This window comes from Trichechus manatus, unplaced genomic scaffold, assembly GCF_000243295.1.
Source record: "Trichechus manatus latirostris isolate Lorelei unplaced genomic scaffold, TriManLat1.0 scaffold00071, whole genome shotgun sequence".
Taxonomy (NCBI): domain Eukaryota; kingdom Metazoa; phylum Chordata; class Mammalia; order Sirenia; family Trichechidae; genus Trichechus; species Trichechus manatus.
In genome coordinates, this window is record NW_004444007.1 from 11,353,650 (window position 1) to 11,376,396 (window position 22,747).

The following is a 22,747-nucleotide window of genomic DNA, read 5'->3' on the forward strand; positions in this document are numbered from 1 at the left end:
GAAAAACAGATTTGAAGAAAAAAATTAAATGGTTTGACTTGGTTTGGGTGAAGCACAGTGTCCAGGAAAAGCATTAACAAAAAATTAATGGCAGACAGGGTTAGAAAAACAGGCCAAATCAAAGGAGCTGAACGTGAGGCAAGGAACTAGATTCTATTGTACTCTAAATAGTAAAGATACCGAAAGTCAAGGTTTGGGGGTCAGAAGAATGACAAAATCAGAAGAATACCAGAAAAATTTTATCTGGCAGATACAGACAAGATGCTATTGGTTGGCACTGCAGTCAATCCTAGCCCTCGATGTCTCCACTCCAGAAACAGGAAGAAGCTTAATCATTTCCCAACTTGCCTCCCTTGCAGCAGTGAATAGCCAAGCAACAGGCGTGTCTTAACAGTGTGTACAGTGGCAATGGGGCAATCAGAATCAAAAGAAATAGAAATCTGCAACCCAGCCAGGTGGGCAGTAAGTTAGAGGAACTTAATTATTCTGTCTGCCATTAGGAAAGTCATAACTACATTCAGAGTCTCAGCCCCACAACTCTAATATCTGGTAGCAGAGAGAGGAATGGATAGGAGTCCCTGGGTGGCACAAATGGTTTGCACTCGACGACTCGAAAGCCTGATGGTTCAAACCCACCCAGAGGTGCCTTGGACGACAGGCCTGGTAATCTGCTTCCACAAGGTCAAAGTCTTGAAAACTTTGTGGAGTACAGTTCTCTGACACATGGGGTCGCAATGAGTCGGAATCAACTGGAGGACAACTAACAATAACAGAGGAAAGGAAAAGATTGACCTGGGATGACAAAAATAATGTAGAAAAGGAATATAAGCATGGGGATCCAGGTAATGACTGAGTTACCACAATAGCGGTGTCTGGATCTGGGCAGAAATCCAACTATCAAAACTGAGGCACGACACCAGGACCACGCTTACAGCGAATGTATTGATCCCAGTCACCTACATGCTGGACAAAGGTCTCCTTCCCCTTGCCATTGAGTTGGTTCCGACTCATAGTGACCCTATAGGACAGAGAAGAACTGTCTCACAGGGTTTCCAGCGCTGTCATCTTTACGGAAGCAGACTGCCACATCTTACTTCTGCTGAGTGGCTGGTGGGTTCAAAGCACCAATCTTTCAGTCAGCCATCAAGCAGTTAACCACTGTGCCCCCAGGGCTCCTAAGTTCTGCTTAAAATGCCTCATATTTAAGGTCCAGATTGAGGCTGGGGGTGATGCAGATTTGCAGATGTCGGACAGAACGTGCTTTTTTAAAAAAAAAAAAAAACTATCACAAGAACAGGCTCTGCTTCGTGTGCCATGGTTTCACAGCCATAGCATTATGCCTCGTACATGTTATTGTTGGCTCCCCTTGAGTTGGCCCCAGACTCATAGCGACCCTATATGCGCAATGGAAGAAACTGCGCGGTTCTGTGACAATCCTGTGATCAGTTGTGGATGGAACCACTATGACCCAAAGGGTTTTCACTGGCTGAATTTCTGAAGTAGATCACTAGGTCTTTCTCTGCAGTCTGTCTTAGACTGGAAGCTCTCCCCAAACCTGTTCAGCATCACAGCAGCACGCTAAGCCTGCACTGACAAACAGGTGGTAGTTGCACATGAGGTGCACTGGCTGGGAATCAAACCTGGGTGTTCTCCAGGGGAGGTGAGAATTCTACCAATGAACCACTGTGATGGTTAAGATTGTATGTCAGCTTGGCTGGGCCATGATTCTCAGTGTTTTAATGTAATCACTCCCACGATTGAATATACTGTGAGTAGCCAATCAGATGAAAGGGAGTCTCCTTGGGGGTGTGGCCCGCATCTGTATATAAGCAGACGTTCTGGCTTTTTGCTCTCTCTGGATCCTGCGGCTGCTTCCTGTCGTCTCATCTCCCATTCTTGGGACTTGAGCTGTCAGCTTATTTGCCGAACCTGGGATTCGTCGATCTGCACAGCCTGTGAGCGGGAGCCCTGCTCTCCGACCTGCCCATCTTGGGCTTGCCAGCTTCTGCAGCTGTGTGACTTAGGAGAGGCCTCTACCCTGATCCACGGACTTGGGACGTTCTAGTCTACAATCACGTGAGCTGTTTCCTTGATATAATCTCTCTATATATACATATTTATAACTTACTGCTTTTGCTTCTCTAGAGAACCCAGCCTAAGACAACCACCAATGCCCTCTCTCCCTTATACACACTTTAAATGAATCTACGTTGGATTGAATCATATGAAACTGCCATGTACATACCCGCCAAATCAAAATCACTGCTGTAGAGTCAATTCTGACTCATAGCAACCCTATAGGACAGAGCAGAACTACCCCGTAGGGTTTCCAAGGCTGTAAATCTTTATGGAAGCAGACTGCTCCATCTTTCTCCCGCAGAGCGGCTGGTAGATTCGAACTGCTGACCTTTCATTTAGCAGCCAAGCACTTTAACCACTGCGTCACCAGGGCTCCTTGCCTCATACATGTTGTCAGGTGCCATAGAGGCAGTTCTGACTCATAGTGACCCTATGTACAACAGAATGAAACACTTCCTGGTCCTACCTTGTAGGACCATAGGGTTTCCAAGGAGCAGGTGGTGAATTGAAATTGCTGACCTTTCGGTTAGCAGCTGAACTCTTAACCACTATGCCTCCAGGGCTCCACCTTGTCCATAATACAGGCTAAATAAATACTTGTTGAGTGACTGAATTGGATTATGTTAATATGAAATTAATGAATACATATTAAGATGACTTTCATTTCAATGGACTAATTTCACCCCACCACCCCAACAATTCTCATTACCTTTTGTTTGAAATACTAATGCTCATGTCTTTTTTTTTCTAATTTTCTTTCTTTCTTTCTAACCTACTTACACTGTTGTCACTTGTTATTTTTCCTCTTTTTACACATCCATTATTTCCAAGCCTTTCTGACATTATTCCCTCTACCCCATTCTTTTCCTCTCCAGGCATGTGATTTTCAGTGGATCACAGCAACGTCCTCTCCGTTCATTTCCCTGCCCTCTTTTCCATCTTAACCACAGCTGCTGGAATTGTCTTTTCTTCCTTCTAACTCCCTTTTACCATCTCATTTTCCTTGTTAAGAACCATTTTCTCACCCATTTAGGTAAGTGCAAAGACTCATCTCTTCTCCCTAAAGTCTATTTTCTTTTTCAATTTCGTACTCTCACTGTAACAGAGCTTACTGCCATAAGCTTTCCAGTCTTCTTCAAAATGTTTTAGCAATCAAAGCTAAATCCATCTAATCTGTCTTCAGTTTTAGGAAGACGATTAGAAGAACTCCCTGAATATTATACACTTTCCCTTTTTACCATGAGTCTGCAAAGTAAACCTTGTTAATCTGGAAGCCCTTACTAAAGAACATGAAATACCTAAGTTTTTCACTCTCCAAAGAAGAGCTTTATACTGTTTAATACTGTAAATAAGATGATGTAAGACTGTTCAACCTGTGCAAGAGAAATCTCATTAACATAACTACCTGCATGTGAATCAAAAGTTCCTAATTATATTTCTGTCCAAATCTTTGAATTGACATTAAAGAGACACAATTTAAGATTGTTTGAAAGTTAGTTGTTTGGAACCCCAACTGTACCTTCCCGTAGGAATATTAATATAAATATGGTTTATTTTCCCAGCCCAATCCATGAAAGCCTATGTTATTCCTAATGTGCCTAAAAATAATTCTTGCTGTATACTAGAAGCCAAACATTACTGGCAATAGTCTTTACATAGAAAATCCACTAAGAGTTGAAAATTTGGGAATTAGAAAAATCTCTCTCACCAATGCCATCCAGGCTGAGGGAGTGTGGATAGAATTTGAGTGGAGTAGGTGGGCTAGCCAAGAGCCCCTGGGTGAAGTGGCTATAATTCAGGGAGGAGGTGGGAAACTTGGGGTTTGAGGACTGGGTAAGGTAACTTGGAGAAAGCTTGTTTAGGTGACAAACTCTTTCTTCCTCTCCCTCTCCTGAGGAGGTGGGAAGGGTAAAAACAAAGTTTGACATTCATGCCGTTCCCTCTCCCACAGCTATGTGCTAAGGAGACCAAAAGAGGGCTGAGGAGAAACACGATTGGCAGGGAAGAAATAGAGGCAAATTAGTTAGTTCGAGTCTTAGATAAATATCAAAAACAAGTTATGAAGGAATTTTAGCTCAGAAATCTTGGAAGATTGGGGTAGTTGAAAAAGCTATCATTTTAAGAAATAGCCAGATATCTGCTTTAAGCAAAATAATAAAGAGAAAATAAAGAAAAGAAAAACAAGAAAAAGATATACCCCAAATTACAAGTCAATATTATTATAAATACACTAAGTAAATAAGATCAAAGCCCTTTCAACCATTTACAAATCCATAAAAATTATCTAATTTGTTGTTTAAATGTACATTGCTTATTTGTGCACTGTATGTACCTCATCAGGTCTGTGTAAAAGAGATTTAATGTATGGTTTACATAAATTTATTCAAGGGAAAATGGACTCACGGTAAGGTGTTAATGTAGATATAATTGTATAAATTCCATAACTGCTGCACATATTGATAATTACATCTACTACACAGGACATTTCTAAGTGTTCACACTGTAGATAGATACAATTTTTTCTTGGAGTTGTAAGTCTGTTTAAAGTCCTTTTTTTGCAAAAGAAATTTCTCATAAGTAGGTTAGGGGCTGGGGAAGTAACAGATTACAACGCTGTTGCTATGAGCTGTTGTCAGTTGCCATCAAGTTTGCTCGGACTCATGAGGACCTTTAACAGACAAAACGTTACCCAGTCCTGAGTCATCTTCAGGATCATTGGTATGTTTGTGTCCACTGTTGCGGCTACTGTGTCAATCCATCTCATAGAGGGTTTCCCTCATTTTCATTGACGCTTCACTTTTACTAAACATAATGTCCTTTTCTAGTGATTGGTCTTTCCTGATAACATGTCCAATCTAAGTGAGCCAAAATCTTGCCATCCTCACTTCTAAGAAGCATTCTGGTTGCATTTCTTCTACGACTGATTTGTTCATTCTTCTCACAGTCCACAGTACATTCTTCTCCAACACCACAATTCAAATGCATCAATTCTTCTTCTGTCTTCTTTTTTCATTGTCCAGCTTTCACATGTATATGAGGAAAAGATCAGGCATACCTTAGTCACGAAAGCGATAGCTTGTCTTTTTAAAACTTTGAAGAAGTCCTTTGCAACAGATTTTCCCAATGTAATCTGTGGTTTGATTTCTTGAATTCTGCTTTCATGGATATTGACCGTTGATTTAAGTAGAATGAAATCCTTGACAGCTTTAACACAAGTTGAATGTGAAGTTGTACACATTACAATAGGTACAGAGGAAAATGAAATATATAAATGAACAGAATTTGTAAATTCATCTATACTTTGTAAAACTCTTAAAGCAATGTTAATGATCACCCAGTACTAGATGAAAAAATTCATTAAAAATGGTTTAATTTAAAATTTTAAAATAGAAGTTTCTTTGGAAAAATATGATAATAATGTAGTCATAAGAGGTAGGTCATACATTTTTTGGGGGGGGCGGTGGACATAGCAAAACTAATTTTTGTGCCAAGGAAAGTATTTCTTGGCTTCATATTTCCCCTCACACCTATCCTTCCTGAATTCATTGCTTTCCTTTTGCCATGATTAGGAAGACATTTTGAACGAAATGATCACATGATCTGAGGGTCCACTAAAGGCAAAATGGTAGCCAAAATGAAGGAAAACAAGAGGAAGTCACCATTTGAATATGCCAGTCCCTTCCTTCTTACAAATTTCCAAAATTTTCCAAGTATGGGTAGTTGGGTAGACTTTATTTTTCTGAACAGCCATAGTAAAAAATAAAACTTGATGTGAAGATATTCTGAAGTGCCATGAAATACTTTTGAATCTTAGCCCTAATGACCCATAATGCTCCTGGTTCCTTCCATTCTTGGCTTCGTGTGCTGCTTTATTATGTTTCTTCTGCTCATTAACTGTGCCTGTATACCCAAGATTTATTATCTTGTGCTCTTCCCTTCATAGTTACTGTCTTTAGCATCCCATTAACTAATACGTCTTGTGTGCAATTTCCAAGTCTTTATAGCCACATGCAAATTTTCTAACCTTCATTTGGTCTCTAGGACACTTGCACTAGGATGTTGTAGCAGATGTAGGTGCCCTGCTCATAGTACCTTCACCATGCCCCCCACCCCCAAAGAAAACATTGCTAGAATACAGATCTCCTAGGTCCCTGTGGCTTCCTGCATTCGTCTAGCTGCTGCTGCGTGCTAGACTTCTGCCTGGGGCAGACCAAAAGTGCCAGGGAGCTAACACCCAGGTACAACTCTCAAAAATGAAAGGAAGGGAAGTTAGTGGATAAACTCATCAGACTTGCCCATCAGTGAGATGATTCTGAGGCATGTTCTACAGTCTCTCACAGGTTCCCCAGCATGACTGAGCCCCAGTTGTCCACGGCAATAACCTGTTCACTAATGCATCCACTTCTGGTTTTCCTGCCTTCGCTGTCATTTCCCCACTCCCTCACAAGCTTCCTGGGATCATCTCCCAAATACACTATTTATATCCAAATCCTTATCTCAAGGGCTTCTTCTGAGGACGGGAGATCCAAGCTAAAACAGAAATCCTATTAAAACTTAAAATATGTTAAAGACTATAATCTCACTCAGACTTCCTTCATTATCTGCTGGCTCACCTTCTCTAGAGAGCTGGGTACTACCAGGGAATGAGTGTTTTTGAGACAGACTTGACTTCTGTCCCCTGTTCTATAGTGTCACCCCAGGTGAGCCATTTCTCTGATCCAATTTTCTGTTTTCATACATATATTATTAGGATAATAATACCTCCCAGGGCTTTTACTTTGTTTTCATCCCTTTATAACACAGCAGTTTAAAATTTAGGGAACAGATAAAATTTTCTCTTGTGGTGTTTCCCCTTTCCCAATAATAACTTTGAGCCAACTTGGAATACAAGAGTGAAAACCACAAATAGTGAGTATTCTCAGATATCGATATAAATTAACTAAAGGTCAAATTTTTTCTCATGAGCTTAGAGTGACAAGGACTGCTCTACTTAACTGTGTGGGGTTTTTTTGTTATTTTTTTGTTTGCTTGCTTTATTAATCATCCTCATATACAGAACTCATAAAGACTGTAAATGCACTCTTGGTCTAGTCTGAGAATTAGCACACAATAGACAATTAATTCATAATATTGACTGACAAAGACATCCTAAAAAATGTTTAATTTACAAAACAATCTAGGACAGAAATAGCACAGGGTACATCAAGGAGAAAGAAACGTCAGGGAAGACCAATGAAAAATTATGTTACTTGCAGCTATTTCATTATCAAAAGTAAATAACTAATACTTTTATTTCCTTCCCTATAGCTTCCTCTAGACTATAATTAGTATTGCTATTGAGTTTGCTGTTTGTTATTTTTCACTGACTCTTCATTTGTGGGGCCCTGGTGGCACAGTGATTAAGCATTTGGCTGCTAATCAAAAGGTCAGCAGTTCAAATCTACCAGCCGCTCCTTGGAAACCCTACAGGGCAGTTCTACTCTGTCCTATAGGGTTGCTATGAGTCAGAATGGTCTTCATTTCTGACAACTCCCTTCTCATACTGTACTTTCATCTTTATACACATTCCTCCCTCTCCTAAAATTTACTCTTTTTCTTCCATATGATGTTCTGTTGACAGCATTCACATTTAATTATAAATCGTACCTTCAGCTGTTGGTTTATATGGAAAATGTAGAACGAATGCAATACCTGTCTATAATGAATTGAAAGTAGCCAGCAGAATCACAGTCTAAATAATCAGTTTGCATGGATTTACAACATCATTAGTACATGATTCATCAGTATCTCATGCTGACATTCATTAAGTCATTCCATCTTACATTAAAGTTCTGTGGCGACGTTTCAGATCAGTTAAGAGTTTTGCTTTATGTGATTGTTAAACTTACCATCTGGCCCAACAGCTGATGCGGCTCGCACAACCCTGAAGAGGCCCCCAGGCTTTACCCCAGGGAAATGTTTGGTCTACTGTGTGGTGTCATGATTACCAGTTTATAGCTTTTTTATATCCTTTGAAGAGAACTGCAGAAAAACCTCCACACTGGGGAATCCTATGTTGGAATTAATTTGGTAGAAAAGAGCTCACTTACCTGAGGACCAGGCTGTCCCTAAAATTGAAGAAAAAAAAAAGAAAAACAATTAGAAAATTGTTTTTTTAGAAAATATTTTCACTACCAAAACATAAACCAGTGAAAATCTTTACAAAATACTTCTAACAATGATAATATTTAATTATCTGACAAACTTCATTTTGTGGTTTAAAAAAAAAAATCATCACATCGTTACTTTTACTCTATGCTATTTACCTAAAATTCTGCTATTATGGTCTATTATATGTAACTCTGAAATGACTGAAGGGTTTTGGCATGCTCCTGAATTTAACCGGAGAAAGAGAAAGCAAAACGAGTACTTAATGAATGGGTTATTTAAAAGGAGAATCCTTTAGCACAGACCATGACTATAAACTGCAAATTTAATGATACAAAGATAAGAAAAAAAAATCAGAGATATTTCAGTTTCAAAACTCACAATCTTTGAATTTCTCACTGCTTCAATAATACTTTAATTTAAAAAAAAAAAAACTTTTACTCCACTTAATTCAACTCAAGGGCATTAAAAAGGATATGAGAGGTCTTTGGCTCAATTAAGTGCATCATAACTCCTCAGACAGTCAATAAATTATATAACCTCTGGCCAATCTAATTCATTTTGTCACTTTTGTGGTTTAAGCTGATAAAAAATTTCAAAGCAGCATAATTGTAAATGCTTCTAGTTAAAGAAAAATCACCTGTGAGTAAAAGTATTGACTACACATCACCTTTTTAAAATCTCCAGTTGGATTTTGTGTCAGATGAGACTAAAGAACAAGTTTCCACTGAGTTAGGGAATCTTAAAAAGAAGTAAATAATGTAGAGTCGTGATGTATCAGTTGTATGTCAGTGGGTATAATACAGAAAAGCATACAGCTAATACAACCCCCAGAGAAGCCTCAGGGAATCTCTCTCACTTCACCCCTCCCCAAGCTTGGAGTTTCTCTAGGAACTTGGTCTCTAACTCACTGGGGACAGAACGGACGATTTTCAAGAGCTTTGACCAAAAATGTGTTTCACTAGCTTTTATCGAAAAAAAGCCCTGGTGGAACAAGTGCTCGATGGCTAACCAAAAGGTTGGCGGTTCAAATCCACAAAGTGGCTCCATGAGAGAAAGACCTCGTGATCTGCTTCTATAAAGACTACAGCAAGGAAAACCCTATGGGATAGTTCTACTCTGTCACATAGGGTCATTTTTTATCAAGTAAAACCAGGAAAGGGGACTAAACCAAGTTACTGCGGCTATTACAAACTCCACTCCTGTACTCTTCAGTGGTGTAGAGGGAGAAAGAGAGTAACACGTTAAATCCTTACCGAGTCTAGGTACTTTTGGATATGTTATTTCATTACCCTTATAACTGCCCTGCCTTTTACAAATGGAGAAACTGAGGATTAAAGAAATAAGTGAAAGATCACACAGTCTGCCTGAAGGTAGAAAAGGCAGAATTTAAACCCAAATCTGATTCTAAAGCTCATGCATTTTCCACCAAGTCATTTTGCCTTTCATTCTTGAAGTTTAATCTAACAGCTATACGCAGATGTATCCAGATCAACAATGGTGCAACAGCACTCTTCAAATGAGAAGATGCTGTAAACCTCCCCACCACTCCTGAGCTGCTAATGTTCATCTCTGCTTCCAATGCATCACTAGGATCAGCAGGCACTTCAGCCTATTAACTGATACACATACAGAAACCAGTTCAGCAAACCTTCTTGAGGGTGTGGTTGTTGGGTTCCGTCAAGTCTATTCCGACTCACAGTGACCCCATGTGACAGAGCAGAATTGTCCTATAGGGTTTCCTAGTGTGTAATCTCTACAAGAGCGGATCACCAGTTCTTTTCTCCCGTGGAGCAGCAGTGGGTTTGAATCACTGACCCTTCGGTTAGCAGCCAAGTGCTTAACCATTGTGCCCCCAGGGATCCTATGCACCACCAGCCCTCAAATCAGTTCCAAATGTGGAGGACCTAAAAAAAGGCAGGGCTCTCAGTCTGCATGTAAACGAAGGATTTTGCAGATCCATGTACTGGACGCAATCAACATGTGCATTCAGTCTCTTGCTCTCTTACTCTCTCTCGATGTCTAGAGCTAATGCAAACTCAAAGATGTGAAGTGCAACCTTTATAGAGCCTCAGAATACATTACACCTCTTGCTTGTATGATGTGAAAATTAAAATGTAGGATTCTCTAAAATCCAAAAGACTTTCTCAAAAGAATATATTTAGCATAGTTTCTGAGATTTTCTGATTCCTGTGGTTGTTCTGGAGCCCTGGTGGCATACTGGTTAAGAGCTTGGCTGCTAACCAAAAGGTCGGCAGTTCAAATCCACCAGCCACTCCTTGGAAACTCAATGGGGCAGTTCCACTCTGTCCTATAGGGAATCAGAAAGAGTCGGAATCGAATTGACGGCAATGGGTTGTTTTGGTTTATGGTTGTGCTAAGAAGCCCTGGTGGTGCAGTGGTTAGGCACTCGGCTGCTAACCAAAAGGTCGGTGGTTAGAACCCACCAGCAGCTGTGTGAGAGAAAGATGTGGCAGACTGCTTCTGTAAAGATTACAGCCTTGGAAAGCCTATGGGGCAGTTCTACTCTGTCCTATAGGGTCGCTATGTGTCGGAATCGACTTGACAGCAATGGGATAGTTGTTCCACAATGTTACACTTTTCCTGGACAACACTGAAAGGAGGTATTTCTGCCATTCCACTGAACAAATGATTTAAAGAAAATCGGTACAAACATTTATAAGTTATTATATACAGATGTACACCTCATTATAGATACTATGTTAATGACAGTAAGAATAAATAGTAAATGACAGTGAAATTAAAAAGTTGACATTTACGTAGGTACCAGAAATATACATGGGATATTTAAATATACAGGGAACTCAGATTACTCTAATAGGTGTCTGATATTAATTTCAGGTGTATATGATGTGCGTACGTGTGTATGTATGTGTGTGCATGTGTGTGTAGGGTGGGGAAACGGGAAATAAGGATGGAAGGGTGTTGGTACAAAGGCATTCCTGAGGAATGATGTATACAACATTACAAACGTGGTCGCTCTGCCCTAAAACAGATTACACAATACAAGCCTTTCAAACCTTACACAAGATATTAAGACTCCCCACACCAAGTTCTCTCACTCAATATGATATAAGAAACTATTCACGAGAAGCCACCAAAAACACCTGTAAGAAAACAGACTCCGGCAGCCGGCATCTTGTAGCCATCATAATTAAGCCATCTGGCCAAATTAGGGAAGTGATAAGGGCTTCTGCTGTGCGGCAGTATCGGCTGCTAAGTGGGAGCACGTAGTGTGGAAGGAGGGCAGTCTACAGACTAAGAGTGGAGAGTATCCCAGAATCCCTCTCATGGATGAGGGCACCAGTACACAAGGACTTAGTTCCAAATGAATTAACAAAAGAAATATCTCAGAATTTCCTTAAGTTGGGTCTGAGTAGTTCATTGTGAAATACATGTTTTTTCATTCATTGGTGGGTATTCTTCTAGTCTATTCTGATTTATAGGCAGTGAACATTATTAACTGTGAAAGTTAACTCTTTTTGTTGTTTTCTAAAATAAACCCCTAATGTGTAGTTGTAAATTATAATTAAAGCACACAAAACACACAACTTATGTTGATTTTTTAAAATGAAATTCCTGAAAAGTCCTTTTTTTCCCCAACCAAATTACTAAAATATTTCTATAAATAAAAAACTAAACCTACTATAACCAAGAGCCATGCCAAAGGAAACAGTTAAATCACAGAAATACTGTCGCTCAGAATCCATATACAAAGGTGGACAGTACTGTGACTTACTGTATACAAAAAAAGCCCCAAACCCCTTGCCATTGAGTCAATTCTGACTCATAGAGACCCTACAAGACAGCAGAACTGCCCCACAGGGTTTCCACGGAGCAGCTGGTGGATTCCAACTGCCGACCTTTCGTTTAGTAGCCAAGCTATTAACCACTGCGCCGCTGGGGCTCCAATTTACAGTATGTCAACAGCTAAATGCAATACCCTGAAGACAGCTTAGGCACCAGTGTGAAGAAAAAGAAACAGCAGGAGGAGCTGACTTAAAAGCAGTAATCAGAACAGTATGGTGGAAAAGAATCAGTTAAAAGTTTTGTGAGGCAAGTAAACTGCGATGGAACATGATAAATGATATAGCGTATCACCAGAGTACGTACTGTTTCTTTAGGCAATTAAAGCACCATATTAACCACTCTTTGTTAAGCTGTTATCACAACTATGGTTTCCACAAAGTCCTAACACTCCACTCCATATCGACAAAGTCATATAGATTTCTGACTGAGGCAATTAGTTTAACTACATGATACTTTTTTATGGATGGGAAATCTGTATCATTTCTTTTCAGATTAAACAAATACTGTAGGGTTTTTTTTTTCCTATTAACACACACACAGATAGGAATGCAAAATTTGTAGTTTTAAAGTGCAGTCTTACTTTGAAATTTTAATTATGATGACAGACACATATATCTTTACTGTGATAAATTTTAAATAAAAACTCTTTAATTTACAAAAATCTGGAGAATACTAGTATCATTCATGCAACTCTATAAGGTACTGCCTCTACTTCAAGGAAATTAGAAAGAAATTGCCTCAACGACTCAGAAGTTCATTACGAAGAACCTCAAGCTTGACTACACTTTCACTTTAGTACACTTAGGTTCACATTTATTTCATTCTCTTGAATTGAAAGAAAATACTTCAAAATAATAATTTTTATGTTTTGCATTTTGGAACCCTTATTATATAAAACCTTATGAATCACAACAGAACACTGTCCCACTCGCTTGCTTTGGATACATTACTGGAGTAGGACATCACGTCTGGTGAAGTGGAGGGCCAGTAAGCACGAGGGAGACCCTTGGTGAGATGGATTAGGACAATAGGCACAATGATGGACTTGAACGTGGTGACAATCTTGAGGATGATGCAAAGCTGGACAACATTTCATTCTGTTCTATATACGGTCACCATGAGTCAGGATCAACTTGACTCCATCCATCCATCCATCCACCCACCCACCCATCCATCCATCATTTAAAACGATCATTTAAAGATGACTACGATAACTGCACTGTCCCTTGAAAATTGTCAAGTCAAATTTATTTTTCTTTTCAGGTGAAAACAGTACCTACGGTAGGCAGCCAGAATAATGCCTAAAAACCACATCAAAGGAATTCTGAGTGGCAACAGGACTCCTGGTGGCAGGAGGTCTTGAAGACCAATATCCTGTTGCTGTCAAGTCGATTCCAACTCATAGCAACTCTATAGGACAGATGAGAACTGCCCCATAGGGTTTCCAAGGAGCAGCTGGTGGATTCAAACTGCTGGCCTTTTGATTAAGCAGCCAAGCTCTTAAGAACTGTGCCACCAGGGCCATAGAACCATCTCCCGGCTCCTGATTATATCATCTCAGCGGGACCCCTTAATCTTTCCAGAGTAACAGTTTAACCTAGAATCTGTGCCAACAAGTGGAACAGCTACTCTCTACATTTACAGCACCAGGAAGCAGGAATCTTGCCCGCTGTCACTATCCTGTGCATTTGTCCACATTTTAATCTTCAGTATCTATCCCAGCATCCAAGCTAGGAAGTGCTTCAACAACAATTGCTGAATTACAGAAAAGTGAGACTATTCTGACTGGCCCAAAGTCAAATTACAATGATATTTCTAAAGAACCACTATAAAGATTACTACGCTTACGATACAGAGCTATGTTTTCAAAATACAGGTGCTCAATTTAATACTCTAAAAAGGGGTGTTCTTAGATTCTGTTAACTGCAGAATAAACTTATCAATGTCCAAAAGGAAGTCTCCCTTTCAGTGGAATCTTGAGATAATAAAAATGGAACAAAAGCAAGTAAAAACTGCAGAGACTTCAGAGGAAGACACAGGTAACTATCAATACACACGTGCCACAGAACGAAAAGCATGAAGAGTCCTATCTTTGAGAAAAATCACTCCCTAGTTTGATTAAGCTTCTGTATCTAATTAATATGGGAATGTTATGTAAAATAACTTTGTAAATTATAAAATGCTATACAAATACAGCATGATGATTTAAAGTAGGCTGTACATCCAATACCAACAATTCATTCAACCAATTCAAATTTAGATAGGAAGTGTCTCCTAATTTTAAAAACAAATTAACATACAAATGATATACTAGAGAGAAATGCAATTGAAGAAATAAAGGATTATGGCTTATCTGTATTAATTAAAAAATGGCTTTGCTGGATCCTATAAATAATCTCTAACGTCTGTAAACTGCTCACGCTTCCAAGGACTCTTACACACTTGGCTGAAAAAAACATTATTCATAATTTATACTACCTGTTGTGTTACCCTACAGGATAGATATTAATAATTCTTACCTTAGCTGCAGTCACATATTACTTAGATAAGAATCTTTCAATTTAAGATTTTCTTTTGAAAAATATTTAATCCTCAGTGGAAGGAAAAGTCATATTCTACATTCCAGAAAAATAAATAGTTATAGTCATAACCTGATGGATATTTCTTTTTTAAAGGTAGAGAGAGAGAAAGACAGAGAGGGAGAGAAAGAGAGAGAGAGAGACAGACAGAACGGACATGTGAGAGCAAGCGTGGAGATGGTTTTGGTGGGTTAAATGTGAAGAAAATATAACTTGATTAAAAATTTGGAAGATTTCTTCCATGATATTTGCCTTGCATAAATAAATATTAATGTAACTGTACTTAAATATCTTCTCTTATATTTAAACAGGTTAATGAATCTTTCCCACATTAATTAAAAATCTTTATTATATTTTCTAAAGCAATCCTATATTTATCTTTGATCCCTTATGATTAATTGTTCATATGTGGACTTTAAAAAGTCTTTTTTTGTGAATTTTTGTCATTAAAATTTTCACATATGGAACACAAGAAAGATAAAAACTCTTATTTATACATTAATTTACATCATTAAAATTTATTGAATGCCTAATACTCCATTGAGGTTGATTCAGATTTTGCTATTACAAATAATGCTCACGTATTTCTATATAAATATTTGGCTGTGTCCTTCATTATTCCTTATGACAAACACTAAAAATAGTGTTATCCCAGTTATAAGTTTTATATACATTTATATATTATATTTAGATCACAGAATATAAAACACAGATTATACATTTTCTAGCATATAATTTTATGTTTGATATGTATGTATTTATTCTGGCAGATATCTGTAAACCCTATTTATGTATCAATATAAAAAGAGAAAGAAAAAAAGGAAAGAAAGAAAACAGTAATAACATTATCTCTGGATGGTAGGATCATGGGTAATGATATCTATCTTTATAGTTTTCCATATTTCTCAATATTTTACTAGTCCCATGTCTTAATTACAAAAATGTATTATCACATGATACCTAATTATATGCAAAAAACTTCTAAACGGAACCTTAACTAATTTATTAAATTTCTACCATACTAGATTCATTCACTCAAAGATCTAGGTCAGTGATTTTGAATTCTAGCTTTCAACTCTCTCCCAACTCAGGATGTTTTTAATTACTTGAAGGAATGCTGTAAAGTTCTTAAAACATATTCTCCAAATTCAAAAGTAAGGCTTTAAATTTACTTCCTGTGTATGCCTCACAAGACTTTTAGGAGTAGGCTAGGAATAGAGCAAGGAACGGGGGATTATCCAAACACTAACAATACACTCCATACAGACTGGGGATCCCTGCTGGGCACAGAGTTTGCTAGAATCTTAGCTGTTTTGTAAAAACAAAATATTTGGGTTGGAATTTAGCAGTGGAATAATTTAAAGAATATGGATTCATTTAAAGAACTTATGCTTTTGCCTATAAATGTGTATCAAACTTCTAAAACATAAAACTTATCCAAGCCTTTATACCAACTGGCATAGAATCAAGATTGTCTACCAAGGTGTAAATCAGCAATCAATTTTACAGACACATTTTTAATAGAATACCACAAACATATGGAATACATGTGAGGACAGACACCTGCTTAGCTTCCATAACTTTAAAAACACGTCTTTTAAGGAATGCAAAGGCAATATTTACTGCCCTAACAATTTCTATTATATTACATATATTGGATAATTTCTTTTCTGCCATTTTTTTAAGTAACTCTAAAATTTGTGCCATTTTGATTGCTCCAGATGAATACTGGAAGCCAATTTATAAACATCTCTCAGTCTATTAAATTTACATATGTGCTCAATCCCAATTTTCTAAATATTGCGCAAAAGATGAACTTAGTGCTCTCTGAAGCTATCCTAGATGTTCTGTGTAAATAAATGCATACTAGTGGATTTCTAACACTTGGAGAATCAAATAATTCATAATGCATGAGTCACATAATGCTTGTTACTCCAGTGAGGCAGAACTCTAAAAATGAAAACCTACTTTAAAATTACAGATGAGAGGCTCTGCAAGCGGACAAGCTTATGTGCTTTAGGGACTCAGATGTTTGGGGCTACATCATAATAGCTACCACTTACTGACTACTACCAGACACCGAGCACTTTACAAATGACATCTCTCTTCCTCATAATAACCCTGCAGATAAAGGGCCATTTCCACTATTTTGTAGTTGAACAAAACACATTTCAGCGTGGTCATTTAATGTGCCCAAGTTACACGGCTTCTAAAACAAGAAGCTGGAATGAGAATATGGGGTCGTCTAACTTAACTCTTTGGTGTTCTCACTTGCATTGTGCTGGTGGCTAAAGCCACAGGTTTGGATGAGATTGCCCAGGGGGAGATCAGAGCAATGACTCTTAACCCTCTTGAGAAACGGACAAAAGCTATCATTGCTCTAATTAGAAATACCCACACATGAAGCCCTCAAAACTTTGCACACAAAAAATAATCCCCTTAAGTCCATCCATGGACTCTCTAGGAAATCATTCACCTCAGGCAGAGAAATATAAATATTTCAGGGGCAGGAAGAAAGAGTGTCTCACAAAGGAAACTAAGGAGGAAAAGTCTAATATAAAACAAAACAAACAGAAACAAAAAGAATTACAGAAGTCAAAAATGGGGAGTATTTAAAAAAAAGTTGATTAACACATTATGCTGAGTAAAATAAGTCGATTACAAAAGGACAAATATTGTATCATCTCACGAATATGAAGTACACAGAACAGGTAACTATACAGATATCAGAGTTCAATAGTGGTTACGGGGGGGAGTAGGGGAAATTACTATTTAGGAAGGAATGAGTTTTCGTTTACGGAAATGGAAAATTTGGCAAAGGGCACTGGTGATGGTTGCAAAATATGACAGATGTAACTGATCTCACTGAACTGTGTACATGTGAAAAATGTTGAATTGGCGGATGCGGTGCTATCTGTATTTTACAACAATAAAAAAAGTCATTCTCATATGAAGAGGCAAACAGTATATAGTCAAAAAATGAAGGAACAATTACTGTTGAGAGATGTTAGACAGTAATTAATAAAACAGATAATGCATAAATAAATAAATATAATGAGGATTGCTAATAAGGTTCACTACACTTAACCAGTAGAAGTCAAGTTTATTGTAATTAATCGAGCAGTGAGGTGAGGAAATTAAGGCAAGACTGAAGATGGCAAGTAATTTTCACCTCAAATGCCAATTCAGATTGATTGTTAACAGCTTCCCGGAATACTGTGTTATAAAGGTCCTGAGGGTGGGTTATAGATTTTGGGAAAGGGCACTGGGATTCAGCAATGTCTTCAGAAGACAGAAAGTGGAAAACATAGTCACATGTACCAAGTATTTGCCGTCCTGAGTAGACTATTCTTTCCAGTAACTATGAGTGAAGGAAAGATAAGAAATGGGATAGGAGTTAGTAAGGGATATAGGGCTCGGGAAAAGTTTTTTTGTTTGTTTGAGTGATAATGTTAATGTGAGATTGATTTGAAAATATTTATAAACTGACAGAAAATAGTTGGGTAAGAGAAAAGAAATAGCAATGGCTTGTTGAACAAAATCAGTATGTGAGAACACAAGATGAAGTAGAGTCTGAGAATAGGCATGAGTAGAAGGCATACTATTTTGTCTAAGAAGAAGAGAAAGAAGGTGAGCACCAAGAGAAAATCTTGGGTGTAAGAAGCAGAAAGTGGGAGTATTTCATGCTTTAAATTGCAACAGACTCTACAGTAGAGATCTACTGCTAGCAGAGTGGGTGTGGGAAGAATAAGGTTGATCATTCATTTATTCATTTATTCAGCACCTACAAGATACCAGGCATTCTTTAAGGTATTAGAAATATAATACGTATAGTAAATAACACAAAGTCTTTGCTATCACTATTACTGGGGGAGACAGACTTTAAAACAACGTTATAAATAATGTGACAGGTGGTAATAACGGCTTAGAAGAAAAACATATGAGGATAAAGAGGCTGGAGAGCATCAGGATTGAGAGGATGCTACTTTATAGAATGGTCACAGAAGGACTCTGAATAGAGAGAAAGAGGAAAAAGGAACAGTAAGAGTAAATGTCTTTCAAAGTGGAGCTATGCTTAGAGTATTCAAGTAATAATATGTCTGGACTGCAAAGAAAGGAAAAGGAGTAAGGGGCAAGGAGATCCCAGAGTAAGGAGGTAGAGGAAGCAGGTCTTGTAGGACTTTGTAAGTCACGGCAAGAACTTGGCTTTTAATCTGGATGAGAGGGAAAGCCACTGGGAAGTTTTACACAGAGAAGTGACATAATCTGAATTATATTTAATTAACATAATATGAATTTTATTTAATTAATTAACATAATCTGAATTATATTTGAAAACAATCATGTTTATTGTGAGGGAAAAAGGCAGTAGAAGGGCAAGGGTATGGAGAGAAGTTAGGAGGGCTTTGTAATAAACCACACGAAAGGTAAATGATGGGACAGGCCAGGATAGTAGCAATGAAGGAAGGGAAAAGTGGTCAGTTTTCAGATCTATTTTGAAGGAAGTGATGCAAGGTTTTCTGATTAAATGTGGGATGTGAAAGGAAAAAAAGAGGAGTAAGTATGACTCCCAGGTTTGACTGCAGCAATTAAAGGAATGGATATCATTTAGTGATGTGGGGAAGACTGTTTAAGAGAAGCAGATATGGAGAGTAGAGATGGAATACAGTTTTAGACATGCTAAGTTTGAGATGTCTGTTAGATACCCAAGTGAAGATGTTGAGTAGACAGATATACAAGTTCAGAGTTCAGAGGGGATGTCTGGGCTGGAGACATAAATTTTGGAGTCTTTGACCTTTAGATAATAAAGGGTCGCTATGAGTCATAATTGATTCGAAGGCAATAGGTTTGTTTTTTTAATATTTAAAGACATGAGATTATATGAAATCCTTTAGTGAGTGAATGAAAATGAAGAACAAAGATCTAAAGACTGAGCCCTTGGGCATTCCAACATTCAGAGATCATGACAAAGAACAAACAAGGGATGCTGAGATTGAACGGCCAGTGAAGTAATTTACACATTATATTTATTAAGCACCTTGAGAAAGGAATGTCGAACAAGGTAACAGTAAGGCAAGTGTTTCAAGAAAGAGGGAGTGACCAATGTGTTGAATGTGGTCCAGTAAGATATGGACTGATGCCTCATCACTGAATTTGTCATGGCAGAAGTAGCTAGTGATCTTAATAAGAATGTTTCCAGTAGAATGGTAGAGATGAAAGTCTTACTAGGATCAAGAAAGAATGGCAAAGCAGTATTTGATGAGTATGGACAACTCTTTCTAGGAGTTTTGCTATAAAGAGGGCAGGAACAAAAAAGTGGGACAGTGCCTGGGGAAAGATATGGAATTAAGAAGTTTAGAATTTTTTTTTTAAGATGGAAGTTATAATTGTATGCTAATGGAATCATGCAATAGGAAGGAAAAAATAATGCTATAGGAGGGAGGCAATTGCAAGAGCAATGACCTTGAACAAGAGAGCATGGGATCAATTGCACAGGTGAAGGGACAGTTCATTCCTTGTAACAGAAGTAATGGAGGGTACAGAGCTGAGTAAGTTAGTAAACTTGGTGGTGGAAGTGTACAGAAGTTATATTCTAATTCCTTCTATTTTCTCAAAAAAAAGAAACAATGAAAATGAGTAGGGGGAAGATGTTGGGGGCTTCGGGAGTAAGAAGAGGTATGAAATAGCTCTCTAAGACAGTAAGAGAGTGCCTAGATTAGGGACATGGAATAGATTGCTGGGCAGTACTAAGGACTGTCTTGAAATTAGTGGTTGTAAATTTAAAGTTAGAGCAGTTAGCGGGGTTGTGTGTTTTTCTCCACGCACATTCAGGAATTTGGTGTAGGTGCAAGGTAGAGGGTGAGTTAGATTTAACCAAGGTTGGAGTTTTCCTAGGTCAGGACAGAGGGAGAGAGGGAGAACCTAGAGGGGGAAAAAAAAAGTTACAGGTTCATGCAAGAGCATGATCATAATGCTAGACCACGACATCTAAGCAGTTAAGAATGGGGGGGCTGTTAGCTAGTGAAAATGTGGTAGGGTCAGTGGACTGGAGATCCTAGTATGGCCAAGGAATTGTTGGAGTCAAAGGACTAGACAGCGGGATTGAGCTTGAAAGAGAGGAGGCATTGATCAGAGAACAGAATAACTGAAATTGAGATTTATGGAGGTGTTTCTCTCACTGATAATGAAGTCCAGAATAAGAACAGGTATGGGGCTGAGGAAATTGGTAAAAGCTAGGATAACCATTGTGCAGGATGGAAGAAACTGATGACTAGGTAGAAGTATTGTCTATGAACACTGAAAGGCCATCTCAGTTTGGACACCATAAATCTGTAAGCAAAAAAAACAGTATCAGAAAATAATTGTGTTGTATTTTTTCAACAGAGTCCAGCAGGCTGTGGGTAGAGGAGAAATCAGATCATTGGAGCAATCCAAAACTGTGGATTTTTGGAGTAGATGTGTGGAAAGATAAAACACTGAGGATGTCAAAAGGATAGACACTGATTTCCTAAGATTATATACTATGGTGTCTGGGATAAGTAAGAAAGAAGTGGTCCACAGCTGCAACCAGACAGAGATTGAGTGTAATGGAGGATGGACTGGACAAAGGGGAGGTGTTGAAGCACCGGAGGTCAAAGAACAGATGTCCTGGAAGGCGAGAAAGGAGGTCAAGGACTAGCAAGGCCAGGAAGTGATGGTAGAAGATAGGTCTATTAGAACTGAAAATGTCAAAGATGGAACATTTTAAAAGGACGACAAAAACCAGGATGAAGCTATGGGAATGAGTTGCTAAAGTGTGGCGTTGATGAAGGTTGTTGTCAAGAAAGTTAAGGAACTTCGATGCTAAGTTACTGAAGATGTTCAGGTTGATGGCAGGAGTATTGGAGGAGAGGAAGATGATGACACATCAACTTTCACTTCCTTGTCAGATATACATTTTATTCTTTCTGCATTATTTTTGTGATAAATTCACTAGGGTATATTAAATGAGTTCAACTGTATCATTGCTTTTATCAGTTAGTGGAATATCTGATGTTTTAACCCATTATTATAGTTCTTACCAATACATCTATAACAGATATTTTTAACATATTTTTAAGTTGTTTCAGTTGTTTTATGTTTCTGTTTAGGCTTAACTGCAGATATATAATCTCAGTAATACATATTATAAAATAATAAAGGTAATTTATTATTCATTAAGGAATTCAATAAAGGTAATTATATTCATTAAGGACTCCAAAATCACTGGAAGTACAGAATAATTATGCATAACACAATAAAAGCTGAGAAAGCCAGAACCTGTGTAAGGTGGAAACCCGTCAGAGAAGAAAAACTCAAATATTTTCCTCTAATAGACAGCAACAGAAAAGTGGTAAGACTGCACCAAGACAAAGACAGAAAACTTGCGAGACCCAGAAAATCAAGGAAGTTCCATCGAGTTCCAGCTCTCACAGGTTTCACTGTACATAATTTCCTACTTAAAATACTCTGAATTTACCTATAATCTTTAGATATTGACATTGCTTTAAAAAATTGTGATCTCCACTGGTTTTAGGTTCTTTTTTATTTAAATTTGGCATTGAGAATAAGAAATAGTGGAACAAGGAACTCATTGAAAAAAAAATCAAATAGAAAATTTATTTGTGACAAAATACACCTTGAGCAGGGGTGTGCAGAAACCTTATTTTAATGCCGTCTTTAGGTCTATGATAGGGATGAATTTTATGGAAAGGCACATAAAGTTCTTCAGCAGTTTGAATGGCATGGAAGGTGTCCTGTGTTCAATTCAAAAAATTATTGAGATATAATTCACATACCGTAATATCGACCCTTTTAAAGTATACAATTCAGTGGTTTTTAGTATATCCACAAAGTTGTACAATCACGACCATGATTTAATTCCAGAACATTTTCATCATCCTAAAAAAAAAGGCTCATAATCTTTTTAGCAGTCACTTCTCATTCTCTGGCAACCACTAATATGCCTTCTGTTTCTATAAAACAAAAAAAAACCCAAACTAATTGTGATCAAGTCATTTCCAACTCATAGTGACCTGACAGGACAGAGTAGAACTGCCCCATAGGGTTTCCAAGGAGCGGCTGGTGGATTC

General features: G+C 37.9%; 1 protein-coding gene across 2 annotated transcripts in view; it reads right to left on the minus strand.

Moving 5' to 3' along the window:
• COL25A1 (collagen type XXV alpha 1 chain) overlaps positions 1-22,747 on the minus strand; it is a 527,832-nt gene that overhangs the window by 198,283 nt on the left and 306,802 nt on the right. For both annotated transcript variants that reach the window (XM_004380232.2, XM_004380233.1), the window contains one exon: positions 8,169-8,186. In XM_004380232.2, the coding sequence (XP_004380289.1) occupies positions 8,169-8,186 (18 nt within the window). The remainder of the gene's footprint in view (positions 1-8,168; positions 8,187-22,747) is intronic.